The sequence below is a fragment of the Pelodiscus sinensis genome, chromosome 7 (assembly GCF_052426305.1).
Source record: "Pelodiscus sinensis isolate ZL-2025 chromosome 7, ASM5242630v1, whole genome shotgun sequence".
Classification (NCBI taxonomy): Eukaryota; Metazoa; Chordata; order Testudines; family Trionychidae; genus Pelodiscus; species Pelodiscus sinensis.
The window spans coordinates 75,467,045-75,492,018 of record NC_143058.1 but is presented as its reverse complement, the minus strand read 5'-3'; the positions used below and the strand labels follow the sequence as shown (position 1 = coordinate 75,492,018).

At 43.0% G+C, this 24,974-nt stretch overlaps 1 protein-coding gene across 7 annotated transcripts in view; it reads left to right on the top strand.

Moving 5' to 3' along the window:
• The window catches only part of HYCC2 (hyccin PI4KA lipid kinase complex subunit 2), an 83,506-nt gene that overhangs the window by 36,728 nt on the left and 21,804 nt on the right, over window positions 1-24,974 (top strand). For 5 of the 7 annotated variants that reach the window (XM_075934290.2, XM_075934291.2, XM_075934293.2 and 2 more), the window contains 6 exons: window positions 5,791-5,970; window positions 7,973-8,053; window positions 12,026-12,141; window positions 12,760-12,855; window positions 17,935-18,051; window positions 18,675-18,762. In XM_075934290.2, coding sequence (XP_075790405.2) covers window positions 5,791-5,970; window positions 7,973-8,053; window positions 12,026-12,141; window positions 12,760-12,855; window positions 17,935-18,051; window positions 18,675-18,762 — 678 coding nt within the window. Of the gene's footprint in view, window positions 1-3,888; window positions 4,160-5,790; window positions 5,971-7,972; window positions 8,054-12,025; window positions 12,142-12,759; window positions 12,856-17,934; window positions 18,052-18,674; window positions 18,763-24,974 lie in introns of those variants that run through there. The other 2 variants (XM_089779891.1, XM_075934292.2) reach the window with 2 other exon arrangements.

Below are 24,974 nucleotides of genomic sequence, written 5' to 3'. Positions count from 1 at the left end.
TTCCTTCTACATCCCACCCTCCATCTCAGACCCTACACTCCCTCCATAAAGTGCAGCCCTTGACCACTTACCAAAATCTTGGAGTGCCCTCCCTCCCCCCATTAAAATTATTGCCCAGTCCTGGTCAATTATTCAGCTTTAAGATCTGGCCTGACTGTTAAGAGATCTACAAAATGAACAAACTTCTTAAAAACTTGGCTTGGTTGTACACCTCCCTGAGATGTAAAAAATGATACCAATGTATGAGAACTAAACTGTTGTGTAAGATATTGTAGTTAAGTATGCAAGAAATCCCATTTTGTATTATGGTATGTATTGTGCTAGCTGAGTTTGTTATTAAAGCTTTTAGTTAAGTAGAGAATGTTAATGAGGAAAAATATGCCTGTTATTACTTTGGTACAGTCTTAACGGCGCATTTCTTCACTGAGTACTTGATTTCACAACCTTTTTAAAATTTGAGTGGCAGGCAGGACATGGAATAATTTTTAAAACGATAAAAATAAACTGTCTTCAATAAAACTTACAAATTCCATCATTTGGAGCTCTTTCATTTGTTGCCTCTGGATCCCGTCAGCCTTGGACTGAAATCTCCTGGTATCCAGTCAAATATACCCTCTAAATATTTCTGCCAAATGTTCCATTTTCCCTGTCTGCCCATTTCTTTTGAACTTTTTTTACTCTCATACTTCAATCATCCCATTGCAGACTTCATAGCAGTGACTAGAGATGTTAAAAAGCTTTCAATACGATAACTGTGTAGCTCGGGGTTGGACAATAATTTTTTGCCAGGGGCCACTTCAGAAATTTTTGAAGTGGCTCCAGGCCTCAAGCAGAAGGGTTGGGGGCAGGATACTTTCCTGCTTCTCCACCCACAGACCATGAGTGGTCTGGAGGTGGGGGAGCACCTTTCCCCCTCCTCCCCCCGCCCTGAGGTTTCCCCTAGGTGCCCATGCCCCTGGCGGTGGGAGGAAACTTTACGTGCTCCCCGTTCTGCCCCATGGCCAATCAGGGCTTGGGGGGGGGGGCACAAAGTCTCCTCCCACCCTGCTAGGAGCCGCGTACTCCTGGCAAGGCAGAGGAAACTTCATGCGCTTTCCCCCTGCCCCCGGGCCCTGATTGACCTGGGGGCGGGGTAGCGGCAGGGCCTCCATGGGCTGGATCAACCCGCTTGATGGGCTGAATCCAGCCCATGGAGGTCCCTTTGCCCACCCCTGCTGTAGCTATTCAAAATCTCAGGGTTTACATGTACTGCGGACTCTGTAGTATCAAGTTTTGTATGTAGGAGTTGAGTTTTAAAATTGTATTTAGTTACTTACACATACAGAACTCAATTTGGGAAGATTCAGCAAAATCTACTAAGTATGTAGCCCAGCAGTTCCCAGCCTCTTCCAGATGGGGAACCATTCTGACAATTCAGGAAGACTTGGTGACCCAAGGCAATTGAAAAATGGGGAAAGGTGTAGGGGCAGAGCCACGTGTGGAGACACTTGGTGATCCTGTTGAAAAGTAATGGCGCCCCATATTTGGGTCCTGACCCATAGAGTCTAGCCTCTGGAATGAGACCAAGCGTGTAAAAACTTCAAGCTGAAACCAAACTGATAAGTTGATAATGGAAGACGCATTTGAACCAGTCAGTTCTCTGACTGGGAATAATACGACTTCTGTTACCATCAGTGGGATTTTTTTCCTGTTAATTTGAATGGGACACAATACAAATACTGGTTATAGCCATATTTATATCTAGTTTCTTTTGTCATTTGCATATCTCTTTGTGTACCTGTTCATCCTCTGTATATGTGCCCATAAACTTTAGCCTCTGAGAGCTGTTTGGGGGGGGGGGGAGAGAGAAGAGTTGTGATGAAAGCTCCTGCTGTGTTGTTGTTAAAAATAAAACCAATATGCTACTATATATCATCTTTATTATTTCCTTTTTGATTTTTTTGAGCATCTGAAAATAGGGTAGACATTTGACAAGAAAGCAAAGAGACAGTCCATGCCCTGCAGATTTTTGCATTTACTGTAACAGGTGGTGGTATGTTTCTTGTTGATATGAGATTGCATTAAGTAAATATTAATTAAAACGGTTCATTATTTAATATTTGTGCAGCACATGGAACATGTAATGTGCTGTATGTGCTAAGTATTATAGTAAATATGATAAATAGCATGACTGGATATTCAACCATGTAGAACAAATCTGTTTTTCCATTAAGGGGATCTTATGATGGCTTGACTGGCTTGTGATGTCCTGATAATCCCAAGTTAAATAGGAGAGTCTTGGGGGGTGCTCTGCTTTGTTTCTTACTTTTATTATTAAATCACTACATTTTATTTCAAAATACAAGATTTTTGGCAACTAACCTTTTCCTGCTGCACAGTGTCCTCCCTTTGTTTAGGCTCTTGTTTTCATTCCTTGTGGCTAAGCTGTCAGCCAGAAACCTTGTTATACAAGGTGCTTGTATTAAATCCTCGAATAATAAGAGTTTTGACTGATGCCAAAATTTGTACAACGTGGATGTCATATCATAGTTTATGTAATCAGCTAATGGTTTAAGGAACAGTATGTTGACCATCCATACTATATGCTAAAAATGAAACTGATTAACCTCATCTTTTTGTTGGAAAAAATGTAGCAGTTACTCTTAAAACAAAAATAATGGCATAAATTGTAACAAATTAATTTGTGTCACTATTTTTAGCTGAGAAAAGCTATTTAAATCTGTGCATGTATATATATTATTATTATTAACATAGAAATACAGATGTTTACTACCATGCAAATGTGTTGTATGTGCAAAGTAAGAACTTGTGATGAGAGAGAAATAAATTTTTTCTGAAGTTAGTAAGACACATGTCATGTCGTCATAAAAAAAGAGATAATATTATTTGAGGTAAAGATGCTTGTGCATCTCCCTGTCCTACAGAAATAAAAGTGAGTGATAGTGGGAAGAGAGTGTGTTCTGATTAGAAGAGGGGCCTTTTAGTTAGGGAAGTCTGGGCTTTGCTTTAATTTTTCCAATAACCTTGGGCTGGTCAAGTGATGTGTCGTGCCTCAGTTTCCCTTATTTGTTAGAAAACTGAGGCACTTAGGCTATGTCTACCCTGCCACCCTAGTTCGAACTAGGGTGGCTAATCTAGGCATTTGAACTTGTAAATGAAGCCCGGGATTTAAATATCCCGGGCTTCATTTACATGTTTCTGGACGGGTGCCATTTTTAAATGCCTGTAGTTCGAACTACCTGCCCGCGGCTACACGTGACATGGACTAGGTAGTTTGGATTAAAGCTCCTAATTCGAACTACTGTTGTTCCTCCTGCAAGGAGGAATATTTAAATCCCGGGCTTCATTTGCAAGTTCGAATGCCTACATTAGCCACCCGCATTCGAACTAGGGTGGCAGTGTAGACATACCCTTAGATATTATTCACTGCATAGAAAGTTGCCATCTCTTTCAAAACTTCCGAGTGGCTTCTAGATACTGATCCTAAGAACTGAACTAAATGCTGTTGGGAATCTGTCCGTTGACTTTAGTTGGGTTTAGATCAGGGGTGAGCAAGAGATGGCCCATAGGCTGGATCCAGCCTGCTGTGCCGTTTGATCCGGCCCGATTGATCCAGTCCTACCAAGACCCCAAGGCTGTCCAAAATGGCTGGCAGCTCTTTGCTCCTCCTCCTCCTGGCAGGGGTGTGCAGCACCTAGAAGAAGCCGCCAGCCAGTTTGAACAGCTAAGCATGCCCATGGCAGGGTGAGAGGGAGGGAAGAGACTTCGTGTGCTCCCCCGCCCTAGCCCATTCGGGGCTTAGGGGCAGAAGAGCAGGCAAAGTTTCTCACTCTCCTGCCTCCTCCTCTCCTCCTCCTCCCCCGCCCCCCCCCCCACCCCCCCGGATGCATGGAGCATAGAGGGATCCACTAGCTGTCCAAAACAGCTTGCAGTTCCCTCTAGAAACCGTGCGACCCAGCAGGGGACAAAAGACTTCACAAGCTCCCCTGCCCTATGGCCCTGTTCCCGGCTGCTATGATTCTCCTGACAACAGGGGAGTGCGTGAAGTCTCTCTTGCTCCAACAGCGCATATAGGAAATCTCCTTGAATTGCCTGGGGCTGCTGCAGGAGGGAGCCTGCCTGGACGACCTGTTGGGTTCCTGGCCGGGAGCCACCTAAGGTAAGTGACTCCCAGCCAGAGCCTGTCTCCAGTGCCCTAGCCGTACTCCCCAACTCCCTGCCCTAGGTCACCACCCAAATACTCTACACACACATTCCACCCCAGGTCACAATTCCCTCACAGACCTTGCATCTCCTGCTGACCCCCAGGTCAAAATTCACTCCTGCACCCCAAGCTCCTGACCCAGATCACAACCCCCTACTGCATCCAAACTCCCTCTGACTCCACACCCTCTCCTCCACTGCAACCTCCTACCCTGAGTTCTCTTCTGCACCTAACCTCTGTCCCAAAATCCACATCCCCGCCATAGAAAAGTATAGCTCTTGACCACTTTCCAAAATTATTGTCCACCTCTGGCTTAGATGAAGCTGTAGGTTTTGTTGTTTTCTGCAGTGTGTTTTGACACATTTGATATGTTTGTTCACCAGAAAAGAAAGTTAAGATGTGTGTGATTTAAATGGGTCTCTGTAAGATGGAAACCTGGGTTCAAATGTTAAGTTTGTGCACGCTCCAAAAATGCCAGTTTGGCACAATTTGCTATTGGAATGCAGGGTTTTTGTGAGTCCAAAAGGAGTTGAATTGATAAGGGCCTTGGGGAGTTTTGGCCATTTGCATTGAATCTAGCTCTAGCCAGTGCTAGCAAGCCCTCCAGTTTGAAAGGAACCAAATTAAATCAAGAGACTTGTTAAATGGTAGAGAAACTAATTTTTAACCAAAATGTCCGCCGCCCTTTTCTTGTTTGTTTAAAAAAAAACAAAACCCTCAAGTATAGGGTTAATTCACTTCTCTATCCTTAAACTGTATATAGATTTATTTCACTAGTATTTCTGACTAGTGAGGTTTTTTTTTTTTCTAAAGCATTGGGGTTTCAATACAAACACATTTAATGGTAAGTGAACTTGGTGTTTTTATGAAGATGTCATTGACAGAGCTGAAAAATGAAACTCTGCCACAGATCTTGTACTTTAAGGGCCGTGGTAGCATGAACTTCATAACACTCCTTACCAATGTACCTTAGTCCCATTCTTGTAGATCATATTTACTAGACACTGGGTAATTTAGTCTCCATGACCAGTCAGTCTATGGCATCTCTAAAGGTACATCTACACTGCATGCTTATTCCGAAATGGCTTATTCCGAAATAGCACGTTTACACTACAGGGAGGCCTCAAAATTAATCCGAGGCAGGCTCCCCTAATGTGAATGCACTATCTCGATTTAGAGTCCCAGGAAGCACTTGAGAGCCCCATGGAGTAATTCGTTTGAATGGCCCCGGGGAGGAGCTATTTCCAAATAGCATCAGTGGAGTGTCCACACTACAGCTATTTCAAATTAGCTATTTTGGAATAGGCATTATTCCTTGTGGAATAAGTTTTACAGAAGTCGGAATAAGCTATCCGTTATTTCAATTTTATTTCAAAATAATGGAATTGCTGTGTAGGCGTTCGCGTTATTTTGAAATAACGGCCGTTATTCAGAAATAACGCTGTTGTGTAGACGCACCCTAAGGATGCCAACAACAATGCCAGTTTTGCCAGTTCCGGTGGTTTTATATTGTAGACACCTATATTAATGCATTTTTTTGATACATAAGATTAGTGGCATATGAGCTGTTCTGACTCTTTCTATAGCTCCTGGAACCTGTCTGCCACCAGCTCTTTGAACTCTACCGTAGTTCTGAAGTTCGACTCAAGAGGTTCACACTACAGTTCCTGCCAGAATTGATCTGGGTATATCTGCGTTTTACTGCCAGCAGGGACAGACAGAGTAATGGTTGCATGGAAGCGCTGCTTCTTGGGATTTACAATTTGGTAAGTCAGATAAGAAGGGAAGGGTGTCAAGAGCTTAAAGGTAATCAGAGAGCAGTAGAAATAAAGTAATGCATAGGAATAGCAACAGAACAAAATATTAGAAATGTTAATGAATTAATGCAGTTACATTTACGTAAATTTAACCTAGAAGAAAGCATAAATTAATGAGTGTTCAGGAAAAGCATGTTTGTAGAATCTCATTTGATAGTTTGTAAATCGGTTTGACTGCCTCAGTGCAGCAGATTTTTTGTTGTTGCCCTATATACTGTGCTTGCCAGAGGAGTGTTGTAAGTCTGTATAAAAATCTAAAGAGTTGAAATTTACTGATAGTATTTTCTGAACTCTTTGTTGAATCAGTCTTTCCATATTGGACTCTCCTGTTTTGTTACTCAGATTTAAGGTGAAGTATTGAGACTAAAGTAACATTCCCTTACAAATTATGCATGGTTGGCAAACATCTTTTGGCTGGGGCTTTTAAAAAAAATGTATTCACTGTAGTTTCCTGAATTTGACTGTCAAAAACTCTCAGATGATTTCAGGGTATCACAAATAGTATTTTTGCCAGGGACATTTCATTTATATGTTTCCTACAAATTTATATTCTTAGTGTTTTATACCACTATGCTATGTCTGCTAAATTATCAATAATATGTTAGGAAATACCCTTTCTTGGAATGAGAATTTCAGTTTTACACTGCTTTTAAAACACAATGTGCTAAATTATTTTCCTTCTATTTCACTATAACAAGTTTTGTTTTAGCGGTGTATACTTGAGTATAGAGTGCTTTATGTTCATACTCTTGGTAAAGGAGACAAATTCTGATCTTTGTGACACATTTGTAAATCCATATCAACTACAATAAAACTAAGTTATTCTGGATTTATGCTGGTGTAAACAATATCATAATCTGGCCTTTGATTTTAATCTGTTGGGCTGAAGTAGGTTGTAAAGTTATCATTGGCTTCAGTTTTCATGAAGGCACTTCATTTGACCCTCTGGAATTCAGATTGGATGATTGACAGTGTAGGCACAGCAGCCAATGCTGCTACATTCCCTCCAAACTGAAATAGATTGTAAAATGGGGAGTGACTCTATACTTTTCTCTAGCTGCAGACAGGAAGAGGGTAATATTGCTGATATTGTATAATATTAGATAATATATATAATAATGCTCCGTGTGAAATTCTCAGATTTAAATAAAAGAAAAATCCTTATTTTTAATACTGTTTTGTTTTTGTTTTTAAGAGTGGAGAAAGTGCTTGAGAAACTAATTATATCTAGACAGACAATAGCTTTATTAATGAAGCCAGCTCTAATTTCCCCACTGTTCCCTGAAGCGAAGTGGAATTACTACACTGCCTTCAGTGGACTGTCACTGAAACTAGAGTGACTCATAAAAATGTTATTGTAAAATGTGAAAAGGTAGGGTTTGCTGACTCTTTGGCATATTTTTGTATGATTACGTCTAATAAAACACAAGCACACCATAGGCCAATGCTGTTTTTATTGATGTGAAAACTGTATTCAAAATATTCTGTATATCCTTTTCTGCTTTGCCAGAATACTTGCAGAAATCAGTCCTCTCATTTTCACCTTTTCCCTTTGATAGATTTATCAAGAGATATTTCCACTTGCTAGCAAATGACTCATCAGCTGTAACACATACATACATATATATTCCTTTGTCCTTTCAGCATCGGTCTTTTTTCATCATGTAATTTTATGCTTTATAAATTAGAGGCTTGAAAAATCTTTTAATCTTCTCTTAGAAGTCTGAGAGAGTCATCGCAAAAAGAACAAATATTCTTTTGTAAGTTTTCTTCAGTCTTGATTTTACAAAACAATTTACTATTTCCCTATTGACTTTAGTGGCATTCTGCAAAGGCATAAAGACCTGTACAGATGAATAATTTTGCAATATAAGGATCTTATTTTATTATTTGTGTTAAACGTCTGTGTGGTCTTATCATGAGTTCCCTCATGTCTCTCTTTCTGCTGTAGGAAATTGCTGACAAAGATGGGAACAACAAAGTTTTATCTTTCACCATCCCTTCATTATCGAAGCCCTCAATATATCATGAGGTAAGAGTGCAAATGTGGTGATAAGTTGGAATTGGGTCCAATAAGAGTTAAAATTGAATGCTAGAGATGAACTTTCTTCATGCATGTTCTTTCACTGAATTTTCAAGGGTAAATTCTTGCAACTGTAATTTAACCCAGTAGAAATAATAGAAGATGGGAAAGGTAAATCTTGAAATGAATAATTAAACTCTTCCATCTGATATGTTTTGTTCTGTTTTTGGTTTTTCATTGATTTGCAGAGTCCAATTCTTTTACATGTCAGCTACTTGGATGCTGTTAGCATATTTAAAGCATGGTTCTGCCTTACCAAATACCGGGATACAATGACCCAAAAACTAAACTGCATTGTTCTGCTATATGTGCTATTTAAAAATCCTCTTTTGCCCAACTCCAGCTTGTTTTCGTGCTACCTTGTCTTCAGCAAGATGGAGATTACCAGTTGACATTTCTGGAAGCATTACATGTGTTTCATAAACGCTGTATTGTGGTGGGAGCTTTGGGAGAGTGGAAGAAAGTGGAAACTGAAGAACTTTGATCCCATTCTATGGCTCATAAGCTGATTTTTTTTTTTAATGGCCTGCAGCACATGATGTTCAAGTACTAGCCCATATTTAACAGTTTTTTCTTTAGAGCTAATTTCAAGTGGATTTTTGTTGATTTGAGCTCTCCTTTTATGTGAAATGTGTCTTACTAAGATACTACTGGTGAAATCCCAGTTCCATTGAAGTTAGTAGCTGAACTCCCAGTGACCTGATTATGAACAGAATTCAGCTCAAAATTTTTAGCAACAGTGGCTGTTCTTCAGAGTTGGAGATTAGAATGAAACATTTCTTAATAAACATCTGTGTCAAGGACATAATGCATTTATATGTCATTTCCTTTCACTTTTCCCTTTGTGTATAAAAATGGACACAGTTGTCTTCTAATTCATAGGTCTTTGTTATTCAGATATATTTTAATCTAAACTTCCAGAGAAGTTGCATCTATCACCTCACACATTAGTTTACATAATGAAAGGTGCATAGTACTGGACTGGGTTTCTTCCTCTGAACACTCGGTTAAAATCCCACATAGGCTAATGTAAAACTGAATTTGTGTCTCATTCTTGTTGAGTGCTGAGCAAGATACGGCTTGGAGCCGGATCTGTCCCAACAACCACTTTCATCCAGCCTGCGGACTGCACCTGGCATTTTCTGTTTATATTCTGCTGCCTGTGTCACCAAATTTCAGGCAATAGCTGAGGCAGAAGGATCCTATTTAAATGCCTCATGGCTTCTGGTCGCAGTACTACCCTGGCAGAGGCTGGAGCTGTGAGCTATTTAAATAGCCGCAGCGATCTCAGGCGACTGCTAGGCAATGCGTTAACGGTGTGGCAGGAAGCCACGAGCCCTTTGCTGTGTATTAAAAAAATTCAAGCATCAAGCTCCAGACAACTTGGGAAGAGACTAGTCCCCTGGCCCCACCCTTTCCAAGGGGTGGAGCTGGCCTTTGACCATGTACAAAAATTCATTAAGTGGGCTCCCTGTGAAAATTATTGCCCACCCCTGGTCTAGTCCCTACCAGATGTTTGGTCACACAAAAAAACCCACTGTAAAACAGGGCTGCCCCAAGCAAAACATTTTTGGCTGCCCTCCCCCCCCCCCTTTTTGTTGTCTTTTACACATGTTTGCATTTTGCAATGGGTTTTTTGGGGGGGTTTCATTTTTGTCCCAGCGTTTTAACCCTATAAATAGCAAATAGCATTTTCATTTGTTTTTTTCCATAAAGGCAAAGGCGCTTCACGTGAACTCCCCCTTTCACTCGCTGCTGGATCACAGCAGCCTTTTCCCTGCCCTGTCCAGCCCCTCCCTATGGACAAGCCCCATCACTCCCGACCCACAGGGGAAACGGGTGCAGGGACAGCACAGAGCCAGAGAGGTGCAGGGAACAGTGTGGGGGGTACAGGGATGGCGCAGAGAATGGTAGGCACAGAGCCAGAGGGGTACAGGGTGCGGTGGAGGCAGGGGAATGGGACACGGGGAACGGCAGGAGCAGAGGGATTGGGGTCTGGGGCAGTGCAGGGAATGGGCAGCACAGAGCTGGGGGGGCAGGGATCGGAGGGGAGCAGGGTGCAAGAGCAGCGCAGAGCCAGAGAGTTGCAGGGAAGAGGGAGAGCAGGGGATCCGGGGAGCAGGGGAGGCGTGGGGAACAGGTGGCGCGGAGACAAAGCGGCGCGGGGCAGGTGCAGTGAGCCGGGTGGTCGGCCGGGAGCGGTGTCTCACCGGTGAGGGGGTTGAGGCCATGGCAGGACTGGAGCCGGCGGGGTGTGGCCTGGCTGCGCCGCAGACAGCTCCCGGGGCCACGCAGCCAGAGCCGAGCTGCCGCAGCCCTTTAAGATCAGTGGAGCCATGTCACTCCAGCGTCCTGGCGTCTGCCGGCGTCCTGCCTTCTGGCTCGTGCCCCGCCTCCTCGCGCCAGATCTGCACACAGGCAGCCCGGCACTGAGAATAACTGCGCTTCCCCCTTCCCAGCGGCACTCCACTCCTCTGACTGGCCGGTGGATCAGATGGGGCCGTGCCACCCGTAGTGCGGGCTTTGGCCAGCCTGTCTCAACCGCCCACCGGGCCAGTCCGCCTCTGCACTCGCCAGCTGATAAAATCTACTTGCTGCAGGCAAGTGCATTTGTCGAGCCCTGGATATGATACAAATGTTGTATCAATGCAGGGTTCTATTCATATGAGAAGCCCCAGATTTAAGTAAAAGATGTTGGAGGTCAGTTTTAAGGAGTGTTGTTCCATCTGGAGCTATATAGGGAAGACGTTCCCAAACTTTTTCTAAACATTGGACCCTTTCTTGCTAGAGGAATTGCTTGTGAACTACCTGCCCCTTCTATTTGCCATCTTGGGGAGCAAATTCTCTTCCCGTTTGCAATCACAGCAATTTCTAACATGGAAAAGTGAAAATTGAAAGTGTGTTAATACAGTTTAATAGTTAAAGGCAAAAGACAGCCAGCACCATATAACCCTTCATCTTCTAGCATTTGCAGTGCATGCTGGATCGCTTGACAGCAACTTCTTTAGCAGAATGAAGGGGCCTAAAGCCATCAGGAAGTCTGGCTAGTTGAGATTCATCAACATATGGCTTTGACTGATGGAGACCACATTGACAAAGTGGGTCAGCACAAAGACCGCATGTATAGAAGTTGACTGGTCATAGCGTGTTACAGACCACCTACTCGTGTTTCACATACTGCAGTTGGACATCCATTGATGTTGTGCAAATTGCCTCGTGCTCCCTCCACCACTATTTCCCTGATTTTCATGTGGCACCAAATACACCTCAGTCCCAGAAATCAATGTCCATTAAGTTCTCCAAATGAAATGGAAGTCCTTGATATGCCACAGCTTATTTAGTTTTAGTGGGTGTTTTGTGATCAGTGCTCTCTGCGTTGAGTTGAAAGTGTGGCTCTTGGGTGTTGATCTGTACAAGCTAGTTGCATATAGTTAAAACTGAATTATTCCGTTTCTTCAGTCATTTTGAGGAGAATATAGTCAATTTTAAAATTTAAACCCTGAGTAGCTTTGGGGAGTCCTCCTAATTCACCCTATCAATGTTACTTGGTTTTGCAATCCTATTTTTGTAATGCTTTCTCTGCTATTGCTTGCATGAAACAACATAGGAAACAGGGAAACGGACTGGACACAAAATATGGAAGATAATGAAAATGAAATATTATTTCTCTAGTCTTTCATTGCTAATATACTTAATTTTTATTAAAACAAATAACACTTATGTAAATCATTTCAGACACATGTATGACTGTTTAAAGTTGACCGTGTCCTTTTAAAATTATTTTAGGAATACTTTTTAGCAGTTCTACAGATTACTACAAGAGAGAAGTAAAAATTTTTCTAGATAAAATGTCATGGGTTTTGGATCCTCCTTATGCTAGCATTTTCTATTTTTATTTTTCCCATGCCTTTCTCTCCTAAGCCTTCCACTATTGGATCCATGGCCTTGACTGAGGGAGCCCTATGTCAACATGATCTCATCAGGGTAGTTTACAGTGATCTTCGTCCTCAGAGAGAAACCTTCACTGCACAGAACCGGTGAGTAGTCAAGCTGTGCAGACTTCATTAGTCTGTCAACAAATTTAGAAGCAATGCACGGTGAACTCTCATGTTCCTAGTTTTCTAAGTATAAATCAATGTTAGGTCAATAGGCCTGTGTACGGTTTGCATTTTACTTGTCTGGCTCGTCTCTTACAATTTAGAGCTTGTGAGTCTATTCCTAATTCATTAAAAATAAAGTATTTCTCTAGCACATCCATTTCTGCAAGTGGTATCTCCAAGCAGTCTGGAAGGCTGATTGGCAGACTTAGACTCTAGTTTAAAATAAGTTTATGTGAAATGCAAACTTTTCCTATATTATATCTGTCTTCAATTGTGTATATTTACATGAGCGTTTGGCATTATTCCTCCATACCCTAATGCCACTGCCTTGTAGTAATCTGTTACATATCATGTCTTTTAAAATATTTAAGGAGTCTTTTGATAGACCATTTCTGGTCAGTGAATTAACATGGAAGAGCAATAACTAAGGGCTGACTTATTGTATTTCTGATGCCATCTTGTCCTGTGAATGAGCCATTTTAGGTCCTTCTGGTGGATTATTAAAAATCTGAGCCATTGTAGTTCCTTTTGTCTCATGTTCTTATCTTTCTTCAGGTTTGAGGTGCTCAGCTTTCTCATGCTGTGCTATAATGCTGCTATTGTCTACATGCCTGCCTCCTCCTATCAGGCACTTTGTAGGATGGGTTCCAGGTGAGGATCTTATGCTTAAAGAACATTCCTAGAGTTATAAATATACAAAGAAAGAGAGTGGGTTTACTCATTCCCCTCTGGTAACTTGACAGATCATAATTTAATTAGAAACGTAATGCTATTTTTGCCTATGAAAACAATATAGTGTATATCAGCTGCATTTGCTTTAGTTAGGGATCTCATAATGTTTTGCTTTGTGGCACATAAAGTGATAGTAAAAACTGGAGTTTCTCAAGACCTGCAGTAAATGCAGATTGACCTGCATCTCTTTATAGTGACCCAAAAACTTGGTTAGATGTACCACCTGTTTCCTCTACTTCTGAGTATTAGTGCAATTTACTTATGAGTTGGTTTGGATGCTTGACTTACAAACTGTCAAAATGCTGTGCTTCATAACAGCAATACACTTGGAGAAATTGTACCATCATTTCTCATTCTCATCTTTTCCGTGAACACTTGCTTGAGGAGTATTTAAAATGGCTTGATGACATTAAGTTCTTCTTTTTGTTCTGGAATTTTAAATATTTCTGATACCCCTGCACATCTCCTTTGTACCAGCTTTTTATGGTATAATTAATAGACCATGGTGACTTTCTTTTTAATACAAAAAAGTACAAAGCAGTAGACTCCTTTTCTTTGGATTTTTGATGTGCCTCGTCATCTTCAGCAGCATGTTTCCTATACATTACTGACTAAGTATTAAATATAGTGCAGATACTGTTTTGCCAATGTACAGCAGGATCAGAATAGCATCCATCAGTGTTTACTTCATTAGAACACAATACATATTCCCACCAAAGGGTTCTTGTTAGAAGCTGCAAATGGGTGGCAGGGGTGGATGACGGTTCTGTTCATTTCCTCTGGAGCACCTGGATTGGATTGGCTGCTCTCAGAAGACAAGGTACTGGCCTAGGTGGACCGTTAGTCTCACTTAGCATGGCTGTTCTTATGTTTCTGTTCTGGGCTTTTCTTTTCTTTCTACAATTCCTTTGTTCCTGAATCTCGTAGGATGGAATTTTTCCTAGATACACTTCTGTCTCTTTCAACTAAGTTATGTCAAGGTTGAGTTTCGCCAAGTGTACTATACTTCTTTACATTTGAAATGTTTCCTTTCTTCAGATTTAGAGTGAGATAAAACTTGTAACAATGAATTGGATTTCAACAATTTCACCATTGGAAAATGAAGTCGACACCACCAGAATTGTAATTTGCACATTTAAATAGATTGACTATAGCGACTATAAACTGAGCTTCCCTGCATCCAAATTCACTATAATCAGCGTCTACTATTTCACACACATGTGGAAAGGCTCCAAACTCTTGTTCACCAGCACACCACCTTTTCCCTCTCCCCCCTAAAAATTAGCTTCTGCGTTGTTGCCTATATTAAGAGAACAGGTAAAAATAGTCATCTGGCTATCAAAGTGCATACTTGCCTAAAATCAGTAATTGTGTAACTTGTTCTAACTCTTCTCCTAAGCTCATCCTTTCCCTCCTCCCTCTGCTTGGTTGCTAATGGCCACTTTTTTATCATAATTTATTATCTGGATTTTAGACATCTGTGGCAGGAATCTGATTTTTAATTGTTCTATAAAGTGCCTAGAACACTCCTGTATAAACAACTAGACGATACCCAGCATTGCTCAGGTCCTTAACTCAATTTTTGTTTTTTGGATAATCAGATGAAAATGTACATACTTCATTTAAATCATTGCTCTGGGGCAGGGCTGGGAATGTGGGGCTCAGTATGCAGGCTGTCCTGGGGAGAAAGGCCTGCCCCAGTCCTTTGTCACTGCGGCAGCTTGGGGCTAGGTGAGAAGTGCCGCTCTGTGGCAGTTGCACCTCCAGCGGGCACAAGCGAGGGAGGTGTGCGTGTCTCCTAAGTGGAGCAGATCTGAGTTTGTCTGCAACAAACTGCACTTTCCTCTTATTCCCTGATGAACGGAAATAGCCAGCAATGCTCCTGTATGATTCGGGAGAGAGCGTTAGCTCCCCTGCATTCGTTAAAGGGTGCTGGGGGCGGGGTGGGAGGGAGATTGAGAGCTGGGGTAGTAATGGATTGACATGTACTTGTTTCCTGTCCTTAAATCAATGTTGTGATCTCTTCTTTCATGCTTTCTAACTATCTGTCAGTCACTCACTCTGTTTTGTGATCTATTATTAAATACTTTTATAGAATTTAGGTAAATCATGTCGACTCTTTTTTGTCTTGGGCAACAATGCGAGTAAAGTTAGGTCTGATTTTCCATTTATAAATCCATGAAAGTTTTTTCTTAACATTCCTTGATTTGGAATTGGTTAATATGTATTTAGGTACAATCCTAAAACATCCTATAAAATCCCAGATTACCACTATAAATAAACTTGCCTTCAGAAACCCCATTGTTAGTTTTTTTTTTTTTGTTGTTGAATTTACAAATTGCAACCTCAAAAATGTTCCATTCTTTGAGTGCTTGCTCATATCCATTCTAGGGATGTTAAATATCAGCTAATTGAATAATTGAGTAACCTCATGACATTTTATCGGTTAGTTGACTATTCTATAGTCCTAGTGGCCAGGGCCAGTAGCCACTGTATCAGAGGCAGCAGCATGGGGTGCCAGACAGGAGCTGGTCTGTGAGGGGAGACCATTTAAAAACCAGCTACCCTTGTGGACCTGCTGCCTCCGATAAAGAGGCTGAAGCATGGAGTGGCAGTAGCACCTGTCTTGGGGAGGGAGGGGGGATCTGAGCTCCCAGACCTGGCATGAGCCAGAATTGAGCTGGGCTGCCTGCCTGCCCAGCTCCTAATACACTTTAAATGCAGAGCTGCAGCAGGGATAGGTCCCAGACCTGTCGCAAGCTAGGACTGAGTTGGACTGCTGGCCAGCCTGCTAAAAAATTTAGTGGTAAGGGGAGGGGGGAGGGAAATGCGAGTAGTCTATAGCATTAACCTATAAGCTTTTGCTTATTGGTTAATAGGTTACTCGACTACACTACTACATCCTTAATACGTTTGGTGTGTTTGCTCGCCACATGCACCAGTGCCAAAGTTTTTTTCCCTCAGCAATAGTCATAGGTGAGTGGCTCTTGAGACCTCTGGAATGATGCCCACATAGCATGGTATAAGGATTGCCACTTGCTGCCAATAACAGTGCACTAAATGTTCATCACTCTTACTAGTGTTGCTTAGCATTATTAGTAGAGACTTTACTCCTAGTACAGTTAATGTAACTAGTTGTTAATATAGTTAGTTAGCCCTTAGTTAGTTTTGTTATTCCTACCTGTGATTCAGACGACCAGGGACAGGGCATGGAGACTACTGGGTCCTCAGTACAATACTGCATGTTTACACCCTTCATTTTCTCTCCATCTGGCCTGGGATCCAGGCTGGGAGACTGTAATGGCTCAATTCCCCAACCTGGCACTTCGAGTGTCGATATGGGGGCCAGCTAGCAGAATCCCCTCCCTAAGGCAAAGCTCTCCCCTGCCTCAACCTCCGTTTTGTTTGGAGTTGGGAAAACAGAGACTACTGCACTAGGTAGCACAGTATGGGAAGGATGTGGGCAGCCCTTGGTGGAGAAAGAACAGGTTAGGAACTACAGTAAACTTCTGATAATCCGGCACCTTTAGGACCCAGGGGGTGCTGGATTATCAGATATGCCAGACTCTTGGATGGGGGGACTATGAGGGGTCTGGGGTGAGGTGGGGGGGATGCCACCCCAGACCTTTCATAGCCCCCCCTTCCGATAGTCCGGCTCTGCCCCAGGCTTCCTCGATTCAGCCGCCACTGGTCAGTTTCAGCAGCGGCGGAATCGGGGACACCTGGGGCAGAGCAGCTGGGGTGCTGCCGGGTTGGTCCTGTAGTGCCGCCCCTCGGCGCTGTGGGACCAACCCAGCAGCACTCCAGCTGCTCTTCCCCAAGCGTCCCCAAGAGCAGCTGGGTTGGTCCCGTAGCCCTGAGGGGCAGTGCTATGGGACCAACCCAGCAGCACCCCAGCTGCTCTGCCCCCGGCTTCCTCGATTCAGCTGCTGGTCAGTTTCAGCAGCGGCTGAATCGGGGAGGCCGGGCACAGAGCAGCTCCAATTGTCCGGCAGCTGGAGCACTTCGGGGTTCCTGATGGTACCGGACCATCAGGAGTGCCCTAGCATTGGTTGCTGGACCAATGGAGATTTACTGTATTGAGAAAAGCTAGATATACACAAATCCATGGGTCTGTATTGAATGCATCCTAGGGTACTGAGGGAGTTGGCAAATGTCATTGCAGAGCCTTTGCCATTATCTTTGAAAACTTGTGGAGATGGGGAGAGGTCCCAAATGACTGGAAAAAGGCAAATGTAGTGCCCATCTTTAAAAGAGGGAAGAAGGACATTCTTGGAAACTATAGACCAGTCAGCCTTACCTCAGTCCCCGGAAAAATCATAGAGGGGGATCCTCAAGGCATCGTTTTTGAAGTTTTTGAAGCTTCCATGCTGTCTGGTATTCAGTTCTCAAAGTTCTAAAAAAAGGGTTATTTATTGAATATATATGGTATGCTCAGTGCTAAACAGGATATGGGGAAAGCAAAGCCTGTGCTCCAAGGAGGTGGTAAAAATATTGTCCTTTGAAAGACTAGCTCTTTTGATAAAGCAACTTTGTTTTCCCCAGTGTATTTTTTTAATGAAACTATCTCCTATTAATTTTCTGTTATAGTATGTTACATAGAGACAAGTTCTCCATTCTGAAGTATTAAACTAAGCATTCTACCTACCTGAGGAACATTCACTGTTGTTCTCACATTTTATGGTTAGCAAGCTAGCTTCTGAGAATGTTTTGTGTCTCTCACAACTAGCTAGCTGGAGATTTCACCCAAACTAATGTGAATAAGAGTGTATGGATACAGACTATTGGAATTATGGCCAAAGTTTCAAGTCTTTTCTGTGAATATTCTGCTTAAAAATGTCAAGAAATTGATGTGATACTTGCAGTAAGAAACTGAATAGTATTTGGAAGAATAATCAGAGCTTATCACTTGAGTGTGTCTCAGTTGATGGATATAAAACATGTTTCCTTAAAGTGTTCATTGGGTTAGAGTTTTGATTCTGTATTCTGTTTTGTCAGGCTTTGTGTGAGTGGATTTCCACGGCAGCATGAAAAATGCTGGAAAGAATACTGTAACAGAGTGGTACTAGATCCTGACTTCATGGTGCAGCTGCTCACAGGTGTCTATTATGCCATGTAAGTAGGTGGTGTTTGGAAGAAGGGTTGGATGACTACAAGTAAATTAAAATACCATTTATTTCTGTTTTCTACATTGAATATATGAATTAAGCCATCACTTCATTTGAGGATTAACTGCTTTATCACTTGATTTTCCTTTGACTTGTTATCTTGGCCAGCTGACATTTTGGAAATGCCTTTATCAGCATTCAGTCATCAGCGCTGGGTGCAGAAGAGTGGTGTTTTTCACTTCCTCTTCTCTCCCAGAGATGTTACTTTCACAGCATCCCTTCTCTTCATCAGTGCAATGTTGGCAGACTTTAAGATAGCTGTTAAACCTAGGTCCTCTGGAATGATAGTGTGACATGAAGCCCCTGGATTAGCCTAAACACACTTCTGACTGCAACCCAATTATAACAAGTAATGTAACCACTTTTCTTCACTGTGACCTTTATCATAACATCCTTCTGTCTTGGAGATGGGTGGGAACAATTAGGTGTAATATTAATTAGAATCATTACTGAGGTGTTCCATCTATTTCTTTATGCTGTGTTGGTGTATATTGTTTGTAGATACAAAGGAGAAGGGTTTGGGTTCAAAAAATACTGATTGATAAATACCTTGTTTGTTTTGTTTTCTAGTTATAATGGACAGTGGAGTCTTGGCCAGGAGGTCTTAGATGACATAATTTACAGAGCACAGCTTGAACTTTATACTCAGCCACTACTGGTAAGGAAGAGGCAACTGAAATCCATTCATTTGATTAAAAAGCATATAAATGTGCTGATAAAATGCAATGCTCTGAAAAGGTTCATTTACTAGTTACAATGATATACTACATTCCAATAGGAATTTTATTTGTTTTCTATGACTTGGTATTTTAGCACTGCTACTGTTCACATCATGCTTTTTTGCTTACGTGTTAAGTGCTGGTACTTAGAACTTATAATAACTCCTTGGTACTGGGAAAAAGGATTTCCTTATGTTCTGATTTAAAATACCTACACTCTTGTACGTAGGGTAGGCCCACTGGTCAGTGAGGAGGGAGAAACAGTAACAGGAAACTTGGAAATGGCAGAGATGCTTAATGACTTCTTTGTTTCGGTCTTCACCGAGAAGTCTGAAGGAATGCCTAACATAGTGAATGCTAGTGGGAAGGGGGTAGGTTTAAAAGATAAAATAAAAAAAAAAAGTTAAAAATCACCTAGAGAAGTTAGATGCCTGCAAGTCACCAGGACCTGATGAAATGCATCCTAGAATACTCAAGGAGCTGATAGAGGAGGTATCTGAGCCTCTAGCTATCGTCTTTGGAAAATATGGGAGACAGGAGAGATTCCAGAAGACTGGAAAAGGGCAAATATAGTGCCCATTTATAAAAAGGGAAATAAGAACAACCCAGGAAACTACAGACCAGATAGTTTAACTTCTGTGCCAGGGAAGATAATGGAACAAGTAATTAAGGAAATAATCTGTAAACACTTGGAAGGTGGCAAGGTGATAGGGAACAGCCATTGTGAATTTGTAAAGAATAAATCATGTCAAACCAATCTCATAGCTTGATAGGATGACGAGTCTTGTGGATAAGGGAGAAGCGGTGGATGTGATATACCTAGACTTTAGTAAGGCATTTGATACGGTCTCGCATGATATTCTTATCAGTAAACTAGGCAAATACAACTTAGATGGGGCTACTATAAGGTGGGTGCATAACTGGCTGGATAACCGTACTCAGAGAGTAGTTATTAATGGTTCATAATCCTGCTGGAAGGGTATAACAAGTGGGGTTCAGCAGGGGTCTGTTTTGGAACCGGCTCTGTTCAATATCTTCATCAACGATTTAGATATTGGCATGAAAGTACGCTTATTAAGTTTGCAGATGATACCAAGCTGGGAGGGGTTGTGACTGCTCTAGAAGATAGGGTCATAATTCAAAATGATCTGGACAAATTGGAGAAATCGTCTGAGGTAAACAGGATGAAGTTTAATAAAGACAAATGCAAAATGCTCCACTTAGGAAGGAACAATCAGTTTCTCTCACACAGAATGGGAAGCGACTGTCTAGGAAGGAGTACGGCAGAAAGGGATCTTGGGGTTATAGTGGACCACAAGCTGAATATGAGTCATCAGTGTGATGCTGTTGCAAAAAAAAAAAAAAAGCAAACATGAGTCTGGGATGCATTAACAGGTATGTTGTGAGCAAGATACGAGAAGTCATTCTTCCGCTCTACTCTGCACTGATTAGGCCTCAGCTGGAGTATTGTGTCCAGTTCTGGGCTCCGCATTTCAAGAAGGATGTGGAGAAATTGGAGAGGGTCCAGAGAAGAGCAACAAGAATGATTAAAGGTCTAGAGAACATGGCCTATGAAGGAAGGCTGAAAGAATTGGGTTTGTTTAGTTTAGAAAAGAGAAGATTGAGGGGGGACGTGATAGCAGTTTTCAGGTATCTAAAAGGGTATCACAAGGAGGAGGGAGAAATCTTGTTCATCTTGGCCTCTGGGGATAGAACAGGAAGCAATGGGCTTAAACTGCAGCAAGGGAGGTTTAGGTTGGACATTAGGAAAAAGTTCCTAACGGTGAGGGGGAAATCTTGCTCCCCTGGGGTACAGAGCCCCCAGAAGGGTCCGAGGCTGGAAGTCAAATCAGTGAGGCAGGAGAGAAACCTAGAAGGAAAAACTTTATTATGCATGCATGCAGTCTGACAGTTACCAGAGAACAATAGCAGTCAGCCCAGAGATACAGGTTTAAGGATCCTTTATACAGAATGCTTAGACAGTTCAGTTGTTAATTGTTTTCTTTAACATATCAAAGTCTCAGCAGAAGTACTCTGAGACATTTCTGTTCACACCAGGAGTGCTAGAAGTAAGTTTTATAAAACAAAGGCACATGAGAATGTGGAGTGAGTGGTCTTACAAGGCAAACTGTGAGGAAGATAAGAGTTTACATGATAATTTGTGACAGACTAGGAGTATCCATGAATTTGAGATAGGCATTTGTAAGGGTGTTTGATTAGAGTTGAGATGATTTCTCTCTGATACAGGGAGAGAGGCCTGGAAAACTTTTAACCCTTACAGCAGTTTTCTTTTAGAGAGTTTTGATTTCTGCACAGTCCCCCCTTTAGACACAATTGGAGTTATTTGATTTTTCTCCCACAACAGTCAGGGTATCAAACACTGGAATAAATTGCCCAGGGAGGTTGTGGAATCTCCATCTCTGGAGATATTTAAGAGCAGGTTAGATACATGTCTATCAGGGATGGTCTAGACAGTATTTGGTCCTGCCATGAGGGCAGGGGGCTGGACTTGATGACCTCTCGAGGTCCCTTCCAGTCCTAGTATTCTATGATTCTTTGTAGCAAGAGCTACACAAAGATAACTCCTAGGATATGTCTCTACTGCAATAAAAAGCTTCTGTCACTGGGTCAGCCGACTCAGGTTTGCAAGGCTCAGGCTGCAGGGTTGTAAAGTTGAAATGTAGAGATTCTGGCTCAGGCTGGAGCCCAGGCCCAAACATGTATACTCAGTTTCATAGCCCTGCCACCTGAATCCCATGAGCCCATGTCAGCTGACTTAGCCCTTTTGAGGCTGTGCCATATGCCATGTATTGCAGTGTAGACACACCAAAGGGGTTACATTAAGTAGTTATCTGATATCACAGGACATTAGTGGTATTCTGCTCACCTGTGGTGAAACTTAATCATGGTTTAGAGTTTGTTCAGCTGACTCACCACAGTATTCTTGGTGGTAGGAGCACAAATGGAATAGTTCTGAATTTTCTCAGACAAACTAGACCACCAGAGCTATCTACAGACTTAGTTATTGATGCTGCCACCCTAACTTAATCCATCCCATTTCTTTCTGCAGCCAGCCCTCTAGCTAAGATCCTTTTCTCTAAGAATACAGTTTTTAAAAACATTTCTACTGCATTTTCTGGCCTGACCCTGAAAGATGAAAGGAGAGAAATAAAAAAGGAGATAGAAATAAGGGACAAATTGAAAGACAGACAGTGGTGGATGTGATGGCGGGGAAGAAGAGAGAGACAAATAGAGAGGATGAAGTAAATATTTTTTGTGTGTGTGTACGTTTGGGCAGAGGGGGAGTGGCGGTAAGAAGACCAAATTAGTGGAGGGTAGGATTATTACTGTCTTTGGCACCTTGCATTTCTTTGGGATCAAAAATTAAAGTGGGGAGTAGGCTTTGGTGTTGATCCTCAGGACTAATACACTGTAAATCAGTTTTAAGTATTTTTTTCCCCATAACTTAGAGCAGTGGTCCCCAACCTTTCGTGGCTGCCGGGCGTCCGGGAATGGGGCCACTCACGTGCCGGGCGTCTGGGGGTGGGGCCACATACGCACCATGCGCCCGGGGGTGGGGTCCATCCACACGCTCTTGAGTCCAGGGTCAGCAACGCGCATGTGCCACGCGCCCGGGGTAGGGGCCGTCCATGCGCCACGCGCCCAGGGCCGGCACCACGTATGTGCCGCGTGCCAGGGGCGGGACCAGCCCAGATGTTTCGGTGGGCGTACATAAGACCACTGACTTAGAGTAATGGCCTGTTTGCAGAGAAGAACTGAATGGGATCTTTTTCTCTTGGCCGATGCCAAGATAAATTCTGCACTTTTTCAATAAGTCTGATAACACTGTTCTTGTGATGAATTAATATTGGCTGGAACACTTAGTTTTGTGCTTTCTGAGTGCAGCATTTTAAATACATCTTATCCAATGAATTATTAGAACAGCATTTTCCTTCGGAAATCATTCATTGCCCCATTAGATTGGAAGTTTAAGTTAAATATTGAAACAGAGGACGTGGGCACCTATCAGAGTATGCTACAATAAAAAAGTACGTAGGTGGATCTGTATTTGACTTAAGTGTAAGTGCCTTTGATGGTGTAATAGTTTTAATCTTGATTAAAACTGAACAATTAGCTAAAAAAATCTGAATGACTGTAAATCCTTCTAGATTATCTTTATTTTGACTATATTAATGAGTGTTTTTCCCCTCTTCTCTTGAACAAGCTATTTGATAGTTTGTTGACTGTTAACTATTATCACATCTTTGTCTCTAGTTCACTCTTTGCTCTTTACTATTTCCGGTTTTTCTTCTCTGGTCATTTGCTTGTCTTCCCCAGCCTGCCTTTTTACAACTGTCAAAGGACACTTTAGGAAGCTCTGCCTTTTTCTAAGCATGCTTTACAAAAATTGTGGTTAATTCTAGAAAAGATGGATTGTAAGACCCTTATCTTGCAGCATATTAAGGCAGTCGATCCCTCTGGTGAACCGAACAATTCTTTCATCCAGTTGAATTTTTCGAAAGCCACATGCATTGCATCATCTATCAATCTAGCAGCAATATAAAACAATATTTAAAAAACATGTAAAGCAATTGCTGTCACTGAGTGAACTACTTCGTTTAGTCTCCCACATGATTTTTAGTCTTCTCCTCTCCCCCTCGGCACTTGTAAAGATAACTGCAAATTATTGGAAGTCCATGCTCAGTGAAAATTCTTCTTTTTTTAGACACTGGGGGTTCTGCCCCCCGCTTGCTACGCTTGCCAGTCCCTCTCTGTCCGCTGCAGCCAGATCATGACCTCTCCTCCTACCTGTCCTGCAGTAGGAGGGGGCCGCCACCAGCCCTTTCTGTAGTCAGATGGGAACTGGACCATGGGGCCTGCCCCAGAATTGGGGCTGGGGACAGGATTCTCCAGCCAGATGGGGCTGGGCTCCGATTGGGGTCTTGTTGGCCAGGCTTCATTTTCAATCAAGTAAAATATTATGTCCAACGCAAAAAGATTTCAACGCTGTTTTTATTAATAGCGGGGTGGGGAATCTTTTATGGGTTAGGGGCCACTGACCCATAGAAAAATCAGTTGGGGACCACACAAGTGAGAAGGAAAAAAACCCTCCAAAAAACCCCCAACCCTCACTGATGTGGCCCCCCAACTGAAACACCTCTCTTCCCTGGTGCTCCAGCCCCATTGCGGAGGGGGAAGGCTGGGGTTCTAGGCCTCAGGCCAGATTAACTCTTCTGGGGTTCCAGGATTAGTGGATTTTGTGGGTCAACTAGGCTCTGGGATGGAGCCAGAAATAGGGGTTCAGTGTGTGGGGCATGCATGGCTACCAATGATTGGGATAGAGATGGGGGTACAGGAGGGGCTGAGAGTGCAAGTTCTGGGTGAGAGGTAGGGTGCAGGAGCAGGCTGGGGGCAGGGTTTCTGGTGGTGGGGCAGGATCGGGCTGGGGGTGGGGTCTCAAAGGGAAGGTGAGTGAGGGTCCTGGGGATGTGGGGTCTTGGCAGGGCAGTGAGTGGCAGGGCTAGGGATGCAGGACAGGAGCAGGCTGGGGGGTGGGGTCTTAGTAGGGAGGTGAGTGAGCGGTCTGGGGAGGCAGGGTCTGTGCATGAGAGGGTGGGTGGCACTTACTTGTCTTCAGGCCCCGTGCTGGTAGCAGGCTTGGCCTCCCACTGCTCCCATTAGCTGGATTCTAGCCAATGGGAGCATGGGGAAAGACTGCAGCAAGTGCACTGTTGTTCCCCCAGCCCGGGAGGGAGAGGGCTTCTTCCCCACACAGGGAGGCTTATGGCTTCCCCCCATCGCAGCGGGAAGCCAGCATTAAGGATGTTAAGGACTAGTCGATTCCCCCCCCCCCATTCCTTGCTGTGTCTTTATTAGATAGAGGCAGCAAAGGGGAGGAAGAAGTACTTCAAAGGGGCAGCGCCGCACAGCTGATCCTGGGCTCTGGGCACGGCGGCGGCGTTTCAAAGGGGCAGCGCCGCACAGAGCCCGGGATCAGCTGTGCAGCGCTGCCCCTTTGAAACATTTTCTTGGCATTTCAAAGAGGCAGCGCCGCCCACAGCTCATGGTCATCTAGGGACTCCCTAGGTGACCCTGGGCTTCCTGCAGCATTTCCGCAGAACCCAGAGTCAGCTTCGGGGGGGGGGGGAGA